The 23394-nt window shown below is 35.6% G+C and overlaps 1 protein-coding gene across 2 annotated transcripts in view; it reads left to right on the forward strand.

Moving 5' to 3' along the window:
• The window catches only part of GPATCH2 (G-patch domain containing 2), a 178324-nt gene that overhangs the window by 124892 nt on the left and 30038 nt on the right, over positions 1–23394 (forward strand). For both annotated transcript variants that reach the window (XM_037014341.2, XM_037014342.2), the window contains 2 exons: positions 206–245; positions 6466–6536. In XM_037014341.2, the coding sequence (XP_036870236.2) occupies positions 206–245; positions 6466–6536 (111 nt within the window). The remainder of the gene's footprint in view (positions 1–205; positions 246–6465; positions 6537–23394) is intronic.

Raw genomic sequence — 23394 nt, forward strand, 5'->3', positions numbered from 1 at the left:
AATTACTGGGTTATAAGCACTCTTAACGTTTTCTGTCAAAATCGGTGTAAGTCTAGAATTACATGAAATATCCATTAAAATAAAGCGTATTTAAGGCTCTGTTGCTGGTGGGGAATACATTTCTTAAAGCACATGTAGATTGACCACGTGAGAGCATGTGTTTCTGGTTGGGTTCCTGCTAACTCCTTTCCTCTTTCCTCTGCAGCCACTGGTTTAGTCCTGGGGCAAGAACAGAGCACGGCCAGGTAAGGAACATTCTCATCGAAAAGGAAGGTTACTCTCTCTTTCCAATATGTAAGCATCTCCCTTCAAGGTAATAGATCAGCTTTATGAGGAAGGATATAAATCCCAGCGTATTTAGAAAGGAGATCTTAAAGGGGTGCTGAGCACACTGACGTCAGTAAGCATCTGAGCTCCGCTTTACCGCCACCTTCCTCGGTTACACGTGTCACCTGCACAAAAAGGCTCTGCAGTTCACTTGTTTGTAGGGCTTCACCATTTATATTTGTTTTCCACAAAGTTAAGGTATCAAAATAGTATATGTGCTTAAGAAATTGATTCTGTATTAAACATAGGATCGGCCAGCAAGAAAATATTTTTGTTTTTGGAGTTTAGAAGGTGGCAATAGTTTCTTACAAGTGTATGTGATATTTCTAAATTGAGGGTATTTCTTTTTCATTTCTTATTAGTGTACATGGCAGCACAATGATTAGTTGACTTTAGCAACAACTTGGCATTCATTTCCCTTAACTTTACATATAAAATAAATAGTCTACTTTCTTTGTCCTCTGTACTGTTTCTCTCTGTGCAACATGCTAAGGTGAGGTAAGGCTTAAATTTTTGATATATTTTAAAGCATAAAACATTTTAGGCTTTGCTTCCTTGCCGGTTTTTTTTTTTTTTCCATTATGGATTAGAGAAGTTATTTTTTTAAGTGGGTCAAAAATTTGATATTAAAAAATACTTCTTAATTACATGAGAATGAAAAACCTCAAGTCCACAGAGTTTCTTCTGAGGGGTAGGTAGGAGGGTAGGTAAAGAGGGAGTCGTGGTTGATACTGGTAATTGGCAACATTATTGTACTAGTGATGTTTTATTTCCTAAGCTGGGTAACAAATCCTTTGGTTGGTTCCATTTAAGTAAAAAAAAAGATGCCAAATACTTCATTATAAATTATGCTTTATTTCTTAACACACATTTGCCTTAACATACATAATATCATGTGAATTCAGTTTTAATTTTTTTGTAAATGTCTTTTTCTGTGAGAGCAATGTGCCTCTTTAAAGGTACTTCTCACATTAATAATAGAGTAGGTACCAATATTTCTAAAGATTTGGAAATTAACCAGTCTAAATTATATATGTTCTTATTTAGAATGTAAAAATTGTACTCTCTGCTTTCCCAAATGGTTCATATCCTTCTATATGTAATGCTTATAATAAGATTCTATTTCTAGAAGTGAGTCACAGCAGAATATATAGTTTATCCGAAAATACATTTTTTAAAGCTTATATTCTATCTTTTAGAATTTGAGAAATACTGAAGTGATGTTATAAATTTGTACTTTAGATTATGGCATAACTGGTTGCTTCCAGTCAAGTCTTTTTTCTCCTGTTGAAAATTAACAAATAAATAATAATATACATAGAAGAAAGTTGGCCAATTCTTTTTTTTGAAATTTTTAACATCCTTTTGACCAATATTGAATCAGCCTTTTGCTTAATCTTTGATACACCATTTCAGATTTTTATCTTGACTAGGTATGTTGTTAATGATTAGTCGATTCTTGTTATTTTCAGTAGTCATGTTCTATAAAGTCGATCGTAGGTACTTTCTGTTATGTCAGTGGGAATACTGAGGTAGCAAATCCTGAAACATTGCTCCTAGGAAAAATACAAGGTTAGGTCCCTGAGAGCCTCTGGTCACAAATTTTCCTTTACTGATCAATACATATCCTTGTTTGTTGTATGTTTCTTTTAAAGACACCTTATTTATCTGATGCATATCATTGATTCATTAATATTGAACTCATGGCCAACAGCACTGTAACTCACGCCTGAACAAAGCTTATAGAATGCACATATTTTATCTGTAAGGCCCATCACAGCCTTCTGACACTTAGGAACACTAGACAGCAAAAAAGACACTTGTTTACTTACACTGTGAGAGCTGAAGCAGGAACACAGAACATCACCTTGTCAGACTTTGGCAGAGAACATGCACTACAGGGGTCTCACATTTTTACCACTCTGCACGTGTCTGGGAATGACTGCAAAGCGCCAGAAGTTTTGATTTTAATGTTACAAATAAATTTTAGCAAATAGGCAAATTTGCGGATATGGAAGCTGTGAATAATGAAGAACAACTGTGTGTATAGCTATGTGAACAAATACACATACAGAATACTTCATTTTGAAGAATAAAAATCTCTTGCTGCAGCTCAGACCTAACACAGTAAACTACTGGCTAAACCTAGGTGCAAGTGGTGAAATGCTAGACCAGAAAGTATAAAATCCTTCAACATATTGTTGAATGAATGACTGTTAGCATACACGATGAACTTTTATTTTTCGCATACCAACTTATGAAAAAATGACAATATTAACCCCACTTGTTTTGAAATCCCCCCACTCACTACTATCCCCCATTTTATGTTTCCTCTTTCTGTTCTTTAGTGCTCAATCCCATTTCCGTTTCCACCATGCATACTTATCCTTCCTCTATTACACATTTTGTAAATAACTATTATCCATCAGGCAACTCTATTTTTACAAAAAGAGAAATTTACAGAAACAACATAGCTTCCCCCTGAAGTGATCATAATCTGAGGCAGGAAAGCATCAATTACAGTGTGTTGATAAATGTTTGAGAAAATCAGAGAGGACACACTAAAGGCCAAAGAAGAGACATGTGACAATCAGTTCAGAAATGGAAGGAGAGAGAGATGACTTTATGAAGCATCTGGAAGCATCTCTTTTTTTTTTAATTGCCTTTTTTAATTCTGAGGCTTTTCTTGCACATCTAATGGTTTGACATTCTGGCTGTGCTTACAAGGAGTCACGGATCATAGTTTATATATTCCTCAGTTCTCCTTTTAAGGTGAGGACACTGAGGCCAGTGTGAAGAGACTTGAGGCTTTGGGTAGACTTTTGAGGCATTTCCTGAAGCCGTAGAGTTCCATGGCTGCTAATGGAAACACTCCTGAGCGTGAATGCCTGCTGAGTATCAGGTGGCAAAGAGGGGGATGACTGTGGAATAAGATTTCTGCTCCTTGCTTCTTCCTTTTGTGTTAGGGATTTGAAACTTTTCATGCTTTTGTAAAAATAGCATGAACAGCCACAGAAATTCATAGCTCCCTCTGTAACAGTAGAACCGTTCTTCACAGGGAGCACTTCTCTTCCTGGTTTAATTCGGCAATTCTTTAAAGATGGGTACCTTTTATAAACCTCTCATTGTGCTAGATTTGGCATTTATGAATTTTAATGTAATTCTTATATGAGTCATTTTTTTAATATACATCTGCAGGTCACTAATAAGGGAGTGTATCTCCGTTTGGCTTAGGTCCTTCACTCTGAAAGCGGGAAGGTCAGAAGCACTTCGCACCATATTGAGAACTTATTATTCATCAGAGTTCATGTAGTTGAGTCCGAATCCTGAAACACTTGTGACATTGATGGTAGTCCAATGAAACAGACAAGTTGTCAGGAAGAAGAATCAAAAAATTCCCAAAACCTGATGAGTGATGCTTGCTCATCAGAGCAGAGCTCAAGGATTTTTGTGTTGTTGATCGTGAATTCATGACCCGATTCCATCCCCACGTTACCCCCACATGCCACCTTTTTTTCGTTCTTTGGGGCATAGGAGAAACATATTGGGAATATTTCAAATATACATACATGTTCTCTATCTGAATAACATTCTAGATTATTTTGCCTTTGCCCTTTAACAGACCCAGGTTCCCATATTAACTTATTAGACTCATGACCCAGAGATCTAAGTGTGTATTTTTCATCTGTGCTTGATCTTAGATTTGCAAAGCTGTACCCAGATTTATAGTTTTACTGATAAAGTGACATAATCATAATGTTGTGATGACTTTTGAATATAGGAACATTTTATTTAATTCCAGTATTTGTCTCTCTTTGTATACAAAGCCCATCAAAACTATAAATTGAGGAAGAAAAGAAAATTCCCTTATGAATCTAACAGAAGGAGCTCAAACATAAGAGCAGAGAAAGTACTATCTCATTTAAATTTATCCAGGTGGTAGCCTTTCTGAGAACTGTCCTGGCTGGGTAGATCCAGCCTAATATTTATTTTCATCCCTGTAGTTGCATTTTTCAAAACTAAACAATAGAATCCTTTTCTTATTTCAGAACATTATGTTTGGGATTTTGAGTTCTTTATTTTAAACTGTTTTAACACAAACCTCAGGCACAGTGTTCACATCTGGCTTTTATCTTAAAATTAGAAAAGTTAGTTAACTACTACTATTATTTAAGGTGGAGGTAGAGATTTTATCATGTCACCTCTAGCTATCTGTGTCACAAATGTTGGTTAGTATACATATATTTTTTTAAAGGCACTACATTCAGAAATGCCAAAGTAATTAATTCTTTTTATTTTCAGAAACAATTTAGTTTTCATGGTACAAAGTGTTTCTAAATGGAAACACTTTCAGATTAATGGATTTAAGATAAATGGTTGCTGTTTTCTATAAGTAGTTATAATGAGATACCGCTTTAACTCCCTATCAGATGCTTGATCTTACTCCATATTTCTTTATCTCATTTATTCATTATTTCATTCATTCAACAAATATTTATTGGGCATTAAAAATGTTCCAGACACTGTGCTGGATCTAGGAGATGTAGGCAGACTGAATAACTGAAGAAAAAGGCCAAAGGTGAGCAAAAACCCACCCCAAACTAAAAACTTCAGTATGGCTGGGATATATAATTCATAAGGAAGTTAGGTTGGAGATAGAAAGAAGCATAATAAATTATGAGGCCAGAAATGCAATCCTATGATGAAGGGCCATGAAAGCCTGTACAGGATTCAGGGAGTTGTCTGAAGACAGTAATGTTACCAGATCTTAGTTTAGAATTACTGGCTGCAGTGTGGAGAATGGATTAGATGGGATGGAGGGACGGAGGTAGGAAGACCATTTGAGATGTTGTTGAAGGTGAGAGAAAATGATGGTCTGGCAGGATGGTGGCAGTGGGCATGGAAAGAAGTAGATATTTAGGAGAAATTTTAAGATATACTTAATTAGTTAAGACATTCCTGAAAGAATGAATGCTCTAACCACGTTCTTGGTGATCTAATTATGCTCTGTTCTTTCTCAAAGATGGCTCAGTGTTGCTAATAAATGATTCTAAATGCTGTTATTAAGTAGGGGAAAACAGTTACTTCATTACAAGTCATTGATACTAGTCAGACAATCCCCAGGGACAAGCAGGCTCAATCATTGTAATCACAGTTGTAGAATTTGAACGATTTTCTCTGCACTTCTTGTGTTCTAGTCATAGTGTCTACCCTTTTACATGGTATTTCTTATTTAATGCTCACAGCATCCCCAGTAGTAGATACTACGATTGTTACCTCCATTTTATAGATGGAGGGTAGAACTTAGAAGGGTTAAGTACTTTGCTCAAAGTTACACTGTTTGTAAATGCTACATGTGTAATTAAACTCTAGCTACTTGTTAAGTTACTGACAAAGCTGGAATTAGAACCCACATCTATCCTGTATTATTACTTATAAGATTTCTATACTTGTTAGGATTCATTTCTAATATGCTCTACAACTCCTTGCTATCCCATTCTTGCATATAATCATTTTCCTGCATAAATAAGATAAGCCATAGTTTGAGTGAACACATAGTACAGAGTATTGACTATTTTATAGCAAAGCAAGTGTGAAAGGAAGTGAATGGTGGGACATTTTGAGGAGACAAATATATATTGTTTCTAATTGTATGTTTCCAAGCCAATAATTTATTTGAAAAATAATTTTTTAAGTGTGTCTCTTTACCATATTAGGTCAGTAGGTACAGAGAAAATTATATATTTTATGTCAGCATCGGAGACAAAGCCTCACAGCTGAATGCAATAGTAGAGGCTGTTGGCAAAAGAGGTTACATTACTTTAACCAGGACCACACCAGAGCATCAGGATGAGAACTGAGTTCTAGGCCTCCAGCTCTAGGCTGTGCATGAGCTGTCAGGGCCCTACAGTGGTCAAGGAAGCACTGGATTGCCAAGTCTTACGTACAATTTTACAAAAATGGCATTGGCATCATCAGCAAAAATCATAGTCTTTGTTTTGAGACAAACTGGTAGAAAATAAGTAATGCAAGTGACCCAATAGTGTCCATTTGGATGCCAAGAATACTTTCCTACTTACAAAAGAATACGATGAAAATATTTTTGTTTCTACAACTTTGTCTTAACAATTTGTACAGCATCAGCTTCTGAGAGATAACCGGGCTGAAAGAGGACACAAGAAAAACTGTTCTGTGAAAACAGCCAGCAGGTAAGCAATTCAGAAGCACTTTTAATTCTGATCAGTAAGTCATGGGCCATTTTTTTTTCTCATTTTATATTAGTGAATCGATGTTTTGATTGTTTTCTTTTTCTTTAATAGAAAGAATTTTCAGGTTATTGTTTTGGACACTGTGTTTTCAAATTTTGCATGTGATATTTCTGAAGACCTAATTTTTATTTAGATGAAGATGGCTATCAGAATATCGATTGGAACTACTGACTGAAATTTACACTTAGTTTTTAACAAGGTACCTGACCTCAGCAGCTGCCACCTCATACCATGGCTTCCCCTTGCTAGGATGCTACCCACTGTGTTTGACATCCCCTAGCAAGCCACACAGCTTTAAGGTACTGAGTGTACAATAACCCCAACCGAGAACCAACTAGGTAGCTGAAAAACCTAACGTAAATCCTACCTAACCTGTCTAATTTCATCAACAATCAGAAATTGTCAAACATATAATAAGTTGGCCATCAGTGATGCTTAATAGAAAACCAATATATTTACCCCTAATAATATCAGATCCTGAAATTATAAAATACAGATTAGAGGTATAGTCTGTACGAAATTCATACTGATTATAAATAACTATGGAGGAGGTATCTACAGAAATAAAATGAGTGGGCAGCAGATCACTGTTAGAATAAATCAGGCAGAATTGCATAAAAAACTTACGATTGTAGAAATGAGCAATGTGATTGTTAAAGAGGTAACTAGAGAAACAGAGATACATCTGAAGAAATAGGCCAGAACATAGCATAAAAATGCAATGAGATGGAAAAATAGAAGCATGGTTAAGAGACACAGAAAAGGTCTAAGACATAATCAGTGTCTTGATGGAGGGTATAGTAGGGCTGGAAAAAAATATGGTATTAGAAGATATTGGCTAAGAATTACCCAAACTGATGAAAGATAAATCCATACATCCAGATGCGGAAAGCACAGTGAATACCAAGTAAAATAAATACAAAGAAACCCACACGTAGCAGTGTACAATAATATACCCAAAACAAAAAGAATCCAGAGATAAAGGTTAAATTGTTACAAAGGAATGATAACTATTTGTCAGATTTCTCAGTAATAACAATAAAACCACAAGACACTGGACTCATCTTTAGAGTAGTAAGTGAAAATGCATTGCCAGCCTCGAACTATGTACTAGAAAAACATCTTTCGTGTATGAAGATGCAGTGAAGACATTTTAAGGTTTTTCCAAAACTGAGTTTACTACCAAAGATTACAATTTTTAAACAGTGTTTAAAAAAAAAATCATCTCTCAAGGAAAGTCTGATATGCAAGAATAATGGGAACCAATAAACTGATAAAATTTAGGTAAATTCAGACAACCATTGTTTATATTAAGTGACAATAATAACTGTGTAATTTGTAGTATTTTGCAAAAGACAATCTAAAATAATGGGCAGCAATAGCCTGTGATGGTGATTATAGATAGAGTCCAGTCTATGGTTCTTCAATTGTTCAGGATTTTGACTTCACTGGTGGTTTAAAAACTTGGTACTTGATAAGATTATATTAAGTATTCATGGTAAAAAAACAAGAATAACTAATATATTAATAGAAATGGAGTATTTAACTTACAAACCATCTGGGAGGGAGAAGGAAATAGAATTTAAAATATTACCGAAAAAAGCAATTTTTTTAAAAGTCAAGGAAGAAAAAAAAGGAGCATAAGGAAAAAAGGGTCACATGGAAAACAGTTACATAATTAAATTAAATTCATTTATCAGTAGTCAAAATAAACACTTGTGGATTAAATTTGTCAGTTAAAAGTAAAACTAAGCAGATTTGGTTTTCCTTTTAAAATCCATCTATATGTTCTTAATAAGAAACATGCCTAAAATGCAATGACTAAAAAAGCTGGAAAACTGAAGGATGGGATAGGATATACCAGATATACTGTAAAAGAAGTTCTCACACCAGACGAATTTACTTAAGAACAAAAGCCTTAATAAGCTTTTGTTAGGAAGTCAATATTTAATGATAAAAGACTCAATTTACCCAAAAAAAAGTTTAATCATTGTAAACACTCAGTAAATTAGCCTCAAAATACATAAAGCAAATATCAACAGCAGTACATGGAGAAACTCACTAACCCACTATTACGGTGTTCCCACTTCAATGTAACTATCATATTATCGAAAGCTTAAGTCATCTGAAAATGTATAAACAGAAAATTTGTATCGCACAAAATTCAAATTAATTTACTGACATTATATAAACCCTTTCACCCAAACTAAGAAAACACATTCTTCTCAAAGACACATTTATAAAAACTAGCCACTTACCAGGCCATAAAGCTAGTATCATTAAATTTTAATAATTATATATCATAAAGATCATATTGCCTGACTTGAATATAGTTAGAAATCAGTGACAAAAAGATAATTTTTTTTAAGTTTGGAGTTGAGTTAAAAAAGTTCATTTCTAAATAACACGTGTCAAAAAATCATAATCATAGTATCTAAACTTGTGGGTTGCAATTAAATGGGACTTATTATTAGATGAAATGAGAGAAAAATTATTACTTTAAATATTTATGTTGGAAATTTGATCTAGTTCCAGTCAAGATTCTAATTTATAAGATAACTGATTTTGAATCTTAAGATTACTGCTTCTCTCTGCTAAGATCAACCCAGGAGGAATTCAGAAACAAAAAATATATACAGAAAACTACAAGAAGTCCCTGCTTTATTGGGGGAACGGAGAGAGGTATTTGAACTTGTGCTTGCGAGGCGGGGTGGCTTTGACCTAATGCAGGAGGGAATCCAGCCGGGGAAAGGCAGAATAAGATGTGAGGAGAACCTTCGGAGTTCTGTACCTGCTTATCCCTGGCCATTGCCTTAGGACAAATGATGTCTGCCCCATTTGAAAGACTCAGACTTGTGGTCCAGGTGTCTTTAGGAATCAACTCAGAGTAGCTTAAGCGCAGCTTGCAGTGCTGTACTTGTGAGGAGCTGGGAAAGCCTGGTGGGACTAGGTGACAGATTATCATGTCTTAACCCTTTCACCTACAAACCACAGAGCTGGAGAATCACAGTTCTAATTTTCTGATGGTGAGACAGGGAGAGAGTGTTTTCCTGACCAGACTCAATAATAAGAAATCAGCTCAGCAGAAAATTCCACTCCACATATTTTGTGGAGCGGAATCTGATGACTGTGGTTTTCTGGGGCCAGAGCCTCTGTCCTTTAAGTAATGTTCATTCAACTCCAATTGCTCAACTACTTGAGGCTGACACAGAAGACTTGCCTTTCCCCGTAGCATTACCGGTAGGATAAGATAAGACGTTTGAAGAGAACAGCCTTTTCAAAAGAAAGACAATATATTTGACTAGAGATTTTTACAACAAAAGCAGAAATGTTAGAATAAACAAGTCAAAAAAATTTAAATTACTGGAATAAATATTAACTAAATGAAGGATGGGAAGATAACAATATGAATCAAGCAATAGGGCACATAATTGATAACCAAATATTTAGGTCTTTTGCACTTTTTCTAAGCAGTTATCATTGTATAGGTCTGACACATATTTTATCAGGTTTATTCCTAAGCATATCATATTTATTGATATATGAACACATTTCTGAGAGAAATTAAAGATATAATATAACAGGAAAGATATACCTTGCTCCTGAGTCATGAGACTCAATATTTTTGAGATGTCAGTTCTCCCAGAATTCATGTATAGGTGAAATACAATCCAAAGAAAAATGCCAGCAGGTTATTTTGTACAAATTGACAAGCTAATACTAGAATTCAAATGGAAAAGCAAAGGACTTAAATAGACAAACTAAAAAAAACAATTGAAAAGCCTAACACTACCTGATTTCAAGACTTATTATAAAGCTATTGTAATCAAGAAAGTATAGTATTCATGTGAAGACAGAAAAATAGATCAATGGGCTAGACCACAGAGTCAAGAAATACACCCACACATACAAAGTCTGTATCTTGATTTTTGACAAAGTACAAGGGCAATTCAGTGGAGGAAAAAAACAGTGTTTTCAACAAATGATACTGGAACAACTGGATCATTTGCAAAAAAAAAATGAATTTAGATAAGTACCTTATACCATACAGCAAATTTAACTAAGTACAAAACCTGAAAGTATGAACTTAAAGAAAATACAGGATAAAATCCTGTGACCTTGGATTAGGCAAAGACTTAGGTAGAACCCAAAACACAATCCATGGAAGAACTAATTGATAAATTGGACTTAATCAGAATTGAAAACTTGAGCTCTTTAAGGCACAGTTAAGAGAATAAAAAGATGAGCCACAAACTGGAAGAAAATATTTGCAAATCACATGTCTCATAAAAGGCTCATGCCAAGAATATGTAAAGAACACTAAAAACTCAATAATAAGAAATCAGCTCAGCAGAAAATAAGCAAAATTTTGAACAGACATCTCACCAAAGAAGATATGTGGATGCAATTATGCATGTAAAAAGATCATTATTCACTAAATAAATGCAAAATAAAACCACAATAAGGTACCACTCACAACTATCAGAATGGCTAAAATAAAAAGAGCTGACCATAAAGAATGTAGGAAAAATGGAATTGTTATGGGGGAATGTAAAATAGAACAGACATTCTCATAAACAACTTGAAAGTTTCTTAAAATGTGAAACATAGGCCTACTATACAATCCATGTGAATACTTAAAAGACTTGCACACAACTATTCTTAGCTTATTCATAGTAATTAAAAAAAGAAAGAAACAAGTGAAATGTTCATGAATAAGTAAATAAACGATCTGTGGTATATTCATACAGTGGAATACAACTCAGAAATAAAATGGAATGAATAATCGATACACTTAACACATTTATATAAAATCCTGGGAAATGTAAACTAGCGCAGAGTGACGGGAAGCAGCTCACTTGTTGCATGGGCGGGAATGAGGGCCAGGGAGGTCTTGAGGGGAAGGGTTGCAAAGGGGCATAAAGAATCCATTGGGGTGATGGGTAGCTTTCCTATCTTGACAGTGGTGATAGTTTCACGTGTGGATACATACGTCAACACTTACCAAATTGTACACTTCAAACATGTGCATTTGCTCATGTCAACTGTACCTCCATAAAGGTCTATAAAAATATTTTTTAAATAAAATACTCAGCGGCTTTCTGTTTCATTCCAAGTAAAAGCCAAATCCTTGTCTTGGCCAACAAGGCTGTACATGATCTGGCCCTGCCCTTCTTTGCTTCCTCCCTGACTCCAGCTCCTCCCAATTCTACTCTTGTTCACCTGCTGCAGACCAAGTGGCCATTTCCTGCCCCTCCAGCACACCCATCCCACTCACATCGCAGGGCCCTTGCCCTTGCTTTCCCTCTAGAACTCTCTCTCTGCAACTGTCCACATGGTTCGCTCCCCATTTCCTTCAAGCCTCTGCTCAGTGTAAGAAAGTCCCGCTCTCCACCAATACCATCGGACTCTACGTTACATGTCTTCCTTATTGTCTGTTAGCCCACTCTTCAAGCTTCAGGAAGGCAAGATCTTTGCTTTACCCCACTAGTGTATCCCAGCACCAAAAACTATGCCTGATACATAGGCAATAAATATTTGTTGCATAAACTATTTGTAAAATGAATTTTAAATTCTCTGGCACTAGAGTGTACTAATTATGTCCTTATCTTGGCCTCTGTGTGGAGGCTGTTCAGGTAGAATACCTGACTTCTCATCCTCGTTTCTCCCCTTACTAGCTGAGTGACCCTGAAATACTTAACCTCTGTCCCCCAGTTTACTTCTCTGTGAAATAAAGAATATTGCCTACCTCATAGCATTGTTGTAAGGAATATATGAGTTCATATCTATAAGCATTTAAAACGTAAGAGCTCAAATGTAAGCTGTTACTTCAATTACGGTATTATTCCCATCTGTGGGTTTACTAAACACTTGTTTAATTTTATTTTTGTTGTATTTTTCTTGTGCATAATCTAGAATGTCAAGTCTTTCTGTATGACTCTTAACCAAGTACAGCAGGCCCAGCCCCATCCTTCCCCATTCCCTGGTTTCACCCTCCCAAGGAAACCACTTCCAACTCTTTCAGCTGTTTCTGCTAGTATTGCCCTAAATTATGTATTATTTCTGGAACTTTTCAGTCAAGGATTACCTGCTGACTTCCTGCTGTGTGACCTCCACACATGCCCACACCCTTATCCCATATCTGCATTTCTTTCCCTCTTTCTCCCTAATATTTATGTCCTAATGTTCAGACCAACTCAATATTCATTGATTTGCATTAATACAATTATGTATGTAGATATTATTCATAGATGTAGAACTTGCCTGGTTGTGGTGGAGATAAATGTCTTGTTTCTCATTTGCTTCGTTTTCTCTGTGTCTAGTCCCAGTTCATCACCCACCTCTACCAGAAGTGTTAACTCCTCTCAATTTTTTCTCTTGGTGGCATTCCCCTGGGAGCCCTGCATTTTCTGGACTGCTCGCTGTCTGGACCTACTATGTATCTGTCCCAGTCTCTTCTTCCCTGTCATTCTGGGGCTTTCCTTCATTTCTCTCCTCTGTGGGAATTCCTGTGCCCTGGATCCCATGCCATTTTCCCTGAGCTCTCAGAGAGTGAGAACCGGCATAAATTTGTGAGACTTTGCATGTCTGAAAATACCTGTATTCTAGTCTCACATTGACTGATTTAGCTGGAAATGAATGCAGGTTTGGCACTGACTTTGCCTCAGGATTTTGAAGGTGTTGCTCCAGTACCTTTGGTTTTCGGTGGTCTCCATGTTCACTGTCCTGTTATATGTCGGAGAGCCCTCAAAAGGATCCTCTAGTTTCTTTTTAATTTTTATATATTGTTGTCTTCGAAGATTTCTGGGCAATTCTATCAATATTATGTCCCAAATCTTGTAGTGATTAAAATAATTATTTTTATTTAAAAAAATGTCATACTTCTTATTTCCAAGAGCCCACTTTGTTTCTTCCGTATATCCTCACTGTCTTCTTTTGTGGATAGAATGTATTTTTTTGTCTCTCTGAGGGTATCAGTTGTGTTAGGCAAGGGGCAATTTGTAAAGATGCAGTAATAAACACAAGGAGAGAAAGATTTACTTAAGTTTAATTTTTGTTGCAAGGTTTATTAAATGCAAGATAAAAATTCTTCACTGTTCTTATGTGCATTCTTCTGCGCTCCTCCCTTGAAAGCCATTTTCTTTCTTGGTATTTTTTATATTGTCTTGACTTTTCTTACCCCTTTTGGATGAGTGCCTGCACTTCCCTTTCTCAACTTGTGGAAAAATATAAAGGTTAGAGAAGAGAACTACTATGCATTAAATCAATAAATTTTAGGATCATTTACTCCTGAAACATACCGGGCAGGTAAAAAAAGATAAATGCACAAGTGGTCTGCTGTTAATGACTCAAAGCTGAGCTTTCAAAGTGCATGACTACAGCATACTTTTCAGGTGGGCATTCCTCCCTGAATCAGAGGCTGCACGGTTAAGGCTTTAGCTTGTGAAGTGTAGCACATCTCATGCTCAGCAACGTGGTGGAATTTTCAGGATGTTCATAGAAGGCTTTTAGGGTCATATTTACCAATGCCACTAACTGTAATGTAATTTGATATTTTGGGTGTCCAGTTTGTAATATTTCTCCTTTTTTGCAACATCCACTTTAGTGTCCATCTAAGCTCTAAATTAGCTGATGGGTGCAGGGGTGTGTCTAACAGCACCAAAGAGGTGACAGCCTGTTAAGGGCTCCTTCAAACATAGAACCCACTTTAATCATTTGAATGGGTTCTCTCAAGAAATTCTACACTATCAGTAACACACTCTGCTTTTCAAGGTGCCCTATACTTCCTTCCCTAAAAGGACAGCGTCATAGCATCAATAGTGCTATCATAACATACCATCCCGTCACATCTGAATTATTAATGAAAAATGAATGCATTTTATTTACTGATATGTTGATTGGAAACAGGATAGACCGTCTCATTCTTCCCATATATGATACTTCATGAATCCTAAAGTCAAACTTTTGACTGATTCTTAATGTATGTATAATGTAAACTAATTGAAACACTAATTATTAACAGGTATAATTTAATCTAATGATTTAAGTAGTATTAGTCTTAACATCTTTTTTTTCATTTTTATTCCCTCATGGGGAGGTCTCACCATCGATTAGTTGCATCAGATATTGAGTGGTGTGAAAAATTTTCATCATGACATTTTTCTCATATTAATTTGATGTGCTCTCCCAATATTCTGCATCACAGTGCTTGAAGTTTCCTGTCTTACAATCTTCCATGTTGCTTCTGTCTTCTTGATTATTCCCATCTGATATTTCTGCCTGATTAGTCTATGGGATTTTATTTTCCCAGAGTTCTTCCATTTCTTCAATGTTCTCTGTTTTCCTTCTGTGGAGTTTCATTTTAGTTCTGCTATATATTATGTCTCATCTAATAGTGAATGAGTATCTCAGAGTTCATGTCGTTCTCTTAATTTTACCTACATTATGTAGGTTGAAAGCCTTTGAAAACATACATAACTCAGGAAAACACAGAGTTCTTTCAATAAAGAAATGTACAAAAACCTATTTAAGTGTTATTGTTATAAACCACTACCTATTACCTGTAACTGTTAATATTTAATAATTTACAAGCATGGTTTTTGAGTGATTACCGCATGTAATAGATTAACTGAAGCCACACACACACACACACACACACACACACACAGCTGAATGCTGGAGCAGTGCACCTAAGTGCTTAAAGAAATACTAGTGACATCCAGATTTATACAATCCTTCTCTCTCTTTTAAATTCCAGACTTGATATCCAAACCTTTCATTTTACATATCAGTAATCAAATATAATTTTATGCTTCTCAGAATTAAAGATCTTTCCCTCTGCTTTCACATTTTTAAAAATTACAGTTGAATTATTTCACATTGTTTCTCCCGTTATAACCTCAGATTAGCAGCAGAAAGTTCAATATAGCTTTCTCAACTTGAAAATCAGTAGAATATGCATCGGGCAACACCCAATACTAAGTGATGTACCATTCTTGAAAATATCTTGCTTTTTTTTAAACCCTTTTTTATGTTTATGGTTAGTCTTTATTGTTCCACAATTCAATAAAAAATTTGATAGTTTGCAGCATTTTTGTTGAGTTGTTTAGACCACATCAGGGCCTCTCCCTTTACATGTGTCATCTTTTGTTGGTTTCTTTGGGGGGAGGGAGGAATTTATCCTGTTTCTTTAGTAACATGATACTTGTCATTTACTCTTGTGAGGCACAAAAGCTAGAATCATCTAGCAGTCGGATATATCATTTGAAATTAAGTAAAATAGTTTTATTGCCAGTATTATCAAGTTCTGCTTAATATTTTTAAATGTCTTAGAAACACATCTTTTTTAATTCACTTTTACTTAATTCTTCGAAGCATTCCATTTTTCATCTACTTAGTGTTGAATTATTTGATAAACCTTGGATACTTTGTAATTTTTTAATGTTATCAATTAATAGTGAGGAGTAAAAAATAAAACAAATTTTTTGCTGTCATCTTGCCTGATTAGTAAAGAGTCTACTAAAATGAATAAATGATAATAGATTTAATCAGAGAATCAGAACAAATCCCATCTCATTCATGCACGCACACACACACACTCATATCAACTATCTTCCATCAAATTAGAAAGAACATTCCTATTTATGTTAATACAGAACACATTTTCATATGATGATAAACATCACTGTATTTTGTTGCAGATGTAACAAATAGAATTACAGCTGTTCTTTATTTGATCTTCTAAACATTCAAAGATGTTCAAGGATTCGGTTTCCTTAATCTTCCCCGTAGTGTCGTGTGTTATTTGGGAAGGAGACCTAATTTGCAACAGATACACAACTATTTGTCATTTTGTGGGTTTGCCAAAAAAAAATGAAACTATTAATTACTACATTTTTGAGCAGCTGTTAATAAATGGGAATAGGATAACTGTTCATTAGAGTACTGGTTAATGACATGGACTGTTCGTTTAGTGTTGCTCTTCACAGAAATGCATCAACAAAAGTAAGTGATGCTTTATTTTAATTACTTAAAATGAGAAGTCACCTATTCTATGTCAGTAAATTTAGGATTTTAAAACAAACCCTACTTTGTCATATTGAAACTAATGACTCAACCATATTTTAAAGCAAGGTGTATCACTCAACATTTTATATTTTATGTGCTTTTATAAGCCCAAATTATAGCTTTAAACTGCTTTTAAATTCTAATTTTAAAAAATAAAATTTCTAGAATTTAATCATTTTCTTTCAAACCTAAAATTAATATTAAATTCATTGTTCTAAAAAGAAGTTTACCCAGTCTTGCAAATACAGGGGTCTTTTGGGTTATTGTAATTCACTCATATGTATGCTAAAGTGAACACATAGAAAGTATTCACATATTCCCTATAATTAGAATATATACATTCTATGTATGTTTAATTGGAATACATTTGAGTACATGTGTTAAAATTTTTTCAAATGTGAAAGCTTTTATTTATAGAGATATTTAGAGTAGAATGATTGGAAACACAGCACACATACAGCATAAATTTAAGTAGTATGTTTTACTCTCTATGGCCAAATTCTTGTATTTTAAAACAAAGCAGTTTTCTCATGTTGCCAGTTCTCATGCCTCCTGTCCTTTTGGCATCCCGAAATTCTAACTTTCCTTGCCAAAATTTTAAACTAAAGATAATGGAAACTTATTTTAAATTGTGATTATACTAAATAAAATTAGAGATCTGCCAACTGGAATTTTAAGAGGTTTTGCTTTTCAGTTTATTATGAATGACCCACACAGACAAAAATAGAGATTTCCCATTTGGAAATGTGCAGTGTGTCTAATGTGTGGTTAATAAAAAAGCTATCAAGTACTCCCCGGTGAAATGTTCATTACTACGTCCCGTCTTCCTTGAAATCTGGTAGGTGAACTAGATATTTTCAATGACTAAAAGTATTTACAGCCTCTCACCTCTGGCACAGCAGTCGAATTTGGCCACGGTCACTAATAATGGAAAATAGCAGGTGAAAGCTGCTCTCCGTTACCTAGAGCTGAAATAAATTCGTCATCTGAAGTCGATTTCCTTAAGGACAGGTGTCCGTTTCACAGCTGGCACTCTCCAAATTGGTCCTATGATTGAATGGGCATGGACAAAGATCTAGCCTTTACCACCCAGAGATGGCGCCCCCAGGAACTGATGACGATTCACCTCCAGGGCCGTATCACAACAGCTTATACCACTACTGCTGCCTGGGTTATGACTTCATTACAGGTACATTTGAGGATCGGTTCAGCCAATAGGTATATATGCCAGAATACTTCCCCATACAACAAGCATTCCTAATTTATTAGTAGAAGAATTTCTGTAAAAATTAATATTTAAGTCCACTATACAATAAACAACACCTGCTACTTGATCATTTGGACCTTACAGTCCCCAGAATAAGCCTAATTCATCTGCCATTTTGAAAACACTTTAAATTTAAAAATACTACTTAATGTCAATAGAACAGAAATTACATGGACTCTTGAATTTTGAGGTACGTAACTCCTCATCACAACAAATCATTCTGCAATATAAAAATTTAATGTATGTATGCATAATTAGGATGTTTGAATGTTTTACTTAACAATTAATAAAAATATTCAAATAGTAAACATTTAACTATTACTTGTTTTATCTAATTTTAATTATCTTTCAATTATGAAACAATTTAGAAATAAATGTAGAAATCACAAAATAATGTCCCAGGGAGTTATAACTATGTTTATAAAATAACCCATTTCTTTATAGTCAGTATTTTTCTTTGCCCTTTCTCTTTAGAAATATTTTTTCATCACTCTGTAGTGACTTGTTTGTATACCAAGATACTGTTGGAAATTTACCTCTGTTTATTTCATATACTTCTTATCAATTGCAACTCATGCCCAATTATATTACACTAAATTTACATAATTCAACAGATGTTGATATTTAAATGTTTTCTGGCATTCAAATCTTGGACAGCTGTCTTCGAGCTTGGGGAAAAGGCAAACATTTAGAGTTAAATGCTGAACATATGCTTAAATTACTAATTAGAAAGATGGAATAAAAACTCTGCATTATCCTTTCTAAGGACAATAAACCTCAGATAGGGATTTCGGTAATCTTTTTACATCATGTTATAGTCCAGGGGTGTATACAGACTAAATGACAGACTTTATGGATAAGTTAATTTAATTTCAAATTTGATCACTTAAAAATTATGGAGAGTCTCACTAAGATTTGAAAAACCTATAGTGACCAACCACACTGGAAATCTTAGGGTTGAAAAGATGCCTTTTCACTTGGTATTGCAGGATGATTTAACAATATTTTATTGTGGAAAATTTCAGCATATGTAGAAATACAGAGAAAAATATAAAACTCAAGATAACTATCAACTGACAGATAATTATCAGTGTGCCGCCAACCTTTTTCATTTATATCCCTACCCTCTCCTTCCTCTGTCCCCCAAGCCATCTATCATTTATCCACTGACATACATCAGTTTGTTTTTCTAAAAAATATCCTCTTTTTAAAGAGTCACAGTACCTTCAGCTATTAAAAAATAGCTATTAGTAGCTATTAAGCAATAATTCCTTAATGTATGAGTATATGTGTGTGTGTGTGTGCACAGTTGATAGTCACATATCCCTGATTATTTTATGATTGTATCTTACACATTGTTTAAATTGGGATCCAGATGAGATCTATCTATTATTATGGGCTGATATATGTTGTCTTAAGTCCCCTTTGATTTGTAAATCTTCTCCCTAGCCCCACCCACCTTCACCAGCTTTGTTTTTTCCTTGAAATTTGAAATTGTTTGCTCAAAGAAGTCACATTGATAATTATATAAAGTTTCCCACATCTGAGGAATGTTGCTGATTTTATCCACTTGGGGCCATTTAACATATTTCTCTGTCCCCTGTGTTCCCTATTCCCTGTAATTTGTATTTAGATCTAGCAATTGATTAGGTCAGGTTCAGTTTTATTTGGTTTGTTTCACTTTGGCAAGACTGTTTCAGAGGTGATATTGTATATTCTCTTTGTTTCCATGTCCCTTTCTGTGATTTATTAGTGATAATGAACACTGCCCACATTCATTCATTAAGGGTTACAGAATGTTAATTCTGTCATTTCACTTCTGTTAGTTGAATTACTTCTGTTAAAAACTTCCCCTCTTCAACTGCTTAAGAATAGATCAGGGATTAAAGATGGTAGTGTGAGAGGAGAGACAGAGGCTTCCTCCAAAAACTGGATACAATTAGAAAATTTAATTGGCGCAACTAATCCTGAGAGAGCAACAGGAAAGAGGAGGGCATCAGACTGCACACACCTGGAGAAAACAGCAGACCTCAGCAAACGGGATAATGTACTGGAGCTGTGGCTCTACGGGACCTGAGCCCCTCCCCCACCCCAGCTCACCAGCGTGAGGAAGAGAAACGGAGCAGGGAGGGAGTGGAAGGCTTGGGACTGCTGAATACCTAGCTCCGGAGATCTGCTCTGGGAGCACAAACCTACATTTCATGGTGCTTTCATGAGACTCGCATGACTACCGGGTTGGAAAGTTAATACAGGCAGAGTTCCTGGGGAGACTGGGATTCCAGCCGCTTGTGGAAAACAGGGATTCATATCCGGCTGCTCTGGGACAAAAACTTATACCTGTGTGACTGGCCCACTGGCTCAGGCAGTAGAGACAGGCACAGCAGCCAGGAGGTGGGGAACAGCTCTTTCCTACCCCCAGGCACCAATACTGCTCCCCTGCAACCCCTGACATTGCTTCAGGGGCTGAGCAGCTCCAGAATAGAGCTTCTGGACACTAGAGGGCACCATATACAAACATGAAACGCCAAAGGAACCTTGTCCAGAGTAAAATTATTAATACAACTCACGAGAAAGATTTAAATGATATGGACCTCGTGACTCTTCCTGAAAGGGAGTTCAAAATAAAAATCATTAATATTCTAATGGAGGTACGGAAAGACATCCAAGAACACAGGAATGAATTCAGGTCGGAGATCCAATCGTTGAAGAGCACAATGGAGGGTATTAAAAGCAGGTTGGATACAGTGGAAGAGACAATAAATGAAATAGAAACTAGAGAACAGGAATACAAAGAAGCTGAGGCACAGAGAGAAAAAAGAATCTCTAAAAATGAAAGAATATTAAGAGAACTGTGTGACCAATCCAAGCGGAACAATATTCGCATTATAGGGATACCAGAAGAAGAGGAGAGAGAGAAAGGGATAGAAAGTGTCTTTGAGGAGGTAGTTGCTGAAAACTTCCCCAGTCTGGGGAAGGAGATAGTCTCTCAGGCCATGGAGATCCACAGATCTCCCAACACAAGGGATCCAAGGAAGACAACACCAAGACACATAGAAATTAAAATGGGAAAGATCAAGGATAAGGACAGACTGCTAAAAGCAGCCAGAGAGAGAAATAAGATCACATACAAAGGAAAGCCCATCAGGCTAACATCAGACTTCTCAGCAGAAACCTTACAGGGCAGAAGGGGGTGGCATGATGTATTTAATGCCATGAAGCAGAAGGGCCTGGAACCAAGATTACTTTATCTGGGAAGATTATCATTTAAATTTGAAGGAGGGATTAAACGATTTCCAGATAAGCAAAAGCTGAGAGAATTTACCTCCCACAAACCATCTCTACAGTCTGTTTTGGAGGGACTGCTATAGAAGGAAGTGTTCCTAAGGTTGAATAGCTGTCACCAGAGGTAATAAAACCACAGTGAAGAAAGTAGAAGAGCTAATTACGAAGCAAATGCACAATTAAATTAACTGTCCTCAAAGTCAATCAAGGGATAGACAAAAAGTACAGAAGTTGATACGTAATATATGAAAGGTGAAGGAGAAAGAAAAAGGAGGAGAAATAAAAAAGAACCTTTAGATTGTGTTGGTAACAGCATACTAAGTGAGTTAAGTTAGACTGTTAGATAGTAAGGAAAGTAACCTGGAACCTTTGATAACCACGAATCTAAAGCCTGAAATGGCAATAAGTACATACCTATCGAAAGTCACCCTAAATGTAAATGGACTGAATGCACCAATCAAAGGACATAGAGTCACTGAGTGGATAAAAAAACAAGACCCATCTATATGCTGCTTACAAGAGACTCACCTTAAACCCAAAGACATGCACAGATTAAAAGTCAAGGTATGGAAAAAGATATTTCATGCAAACAATAGGGAGAAAAAAGCAGGTGTTGCAATACTAGTATCAGACAAAACAGACCTCAAAATAAAGAAAGTAACAAGAGATAAAGAAGGACACTACATAATGATAAAGGGCTCAGTCCAATAAGAGGATATAATCATTATAAATATATATGCACCCAACACAGGAGCACCAGCATATGTGAAAAAAACACTAACAGAACTAAAGGAGGAAAAAGAATACAATGCATTCATTTTAGGAGACTTCAACACACCATTCACTCCAAAGGACAGATCCACGAGGCAGAAAATAAGTAAGGACACAGAGGCATTGAACAACACACTAGAACAGATGGACCTAATAGACATCTATAGAACTCTACACCCAAAAGCAACAGGATACACATTCTTCTCAAGTGCACATGGAACATTCTCCAGAATAGACCACATACTAGGCCACAAAAAGAGCCTCAGGAAATTCAAAAACATTGAAATTCTACCAACCAACTTTTCAGACCACAAAGGCATAAAACTAGAAATAAATTGTACAAAGAAAGCAAAAAGGCTCACAAACACATGAAGGCCTAACAACACACTCCTAAATAGTCAATGGATCAATGACCAAATTAAAATGGAGATCCAGCAATATATGGAAATAAATGACAACAACAACACAAAGCCCCAACTTCTGTGGGACGCAGCGAAAGCAGTCTTAAGAGGAAAGTATATAGCAATCCAGGAATATTTAAAGAAGGAAGAACAAACCCAAATAAATAGTCTAACATCACAATTATCAAAATTGGAAAAAGAACAAATGAGGCCTAAAGTCAGCAGAAGGAGGTACATAATAAAGATCAGAGAAGAAATAAACAAAATTGAGAAGAATAAAACAATAGAAAAAATCAATGAAACCAAGAGCTGGTTCTTTGAGAAAATAAACAAAATAGATAAGCCTCTATCCAGACTTATTAAGAGAAAAAGAGAGTCAACACACATCAACAGAATCAGAAACGAGAAAGGAAAAATCATGACGGACCCAACAGAAATACAAAGAATTATTAGAGACTACTATAAAAACCTATATGCTAAGAAGCTGGAAAACCTAGAAGAAATGGACAACTCCCTAGAAAAATACAACCTTCCAAGACTGACCAAGGAAGAAACACAAAATCTAAACAAACCAATTACAAGCAAAGAAATTGAAGCGGTAATCAAAAAACTACCCAAGAACAAAACCCCTGGGCTAGATGGATTTACCTTGGAATTTTATCAGACATACAGAGAAGATAAAATTCCCATTCTCCTTAAAGTTTTCCAAAAAATAGAGAGGAGGGAATACTCCCATAGCCGTTCTATGAAGCCAACATCACCCTAATACCAAAACCAGGCAAAGACCCCACCAAAAAAGAAAATTACAGACCAATATCCCTGATGAACGTAGATGCAAAAATACTCAACAAAATATTAGCAAACCGAATTCAAAAATACATCAAAAGGATCATACAGCATGACCAAGTGGGTTTCATCCCAGGGAATGCAAGGACGGTACAACATCCGAAAATCCATCAACATCATCCACCACATCAACAAAAAGAAGGACAAAAACCACATGATCATC

Source organism: Manis javanica, chromosome 14 (assembly GCF_040802235.1).
Source record: "Manis javanica isolate MJ-LG chromosome 14, MJ_LKY, whole genome shotgun sequence".
Taxonomy (NCBI): Eukaryota; Metazoa; Chordata; class Mammalia; order Pholidota; family Manidae; genus Manis; species Manis javanica.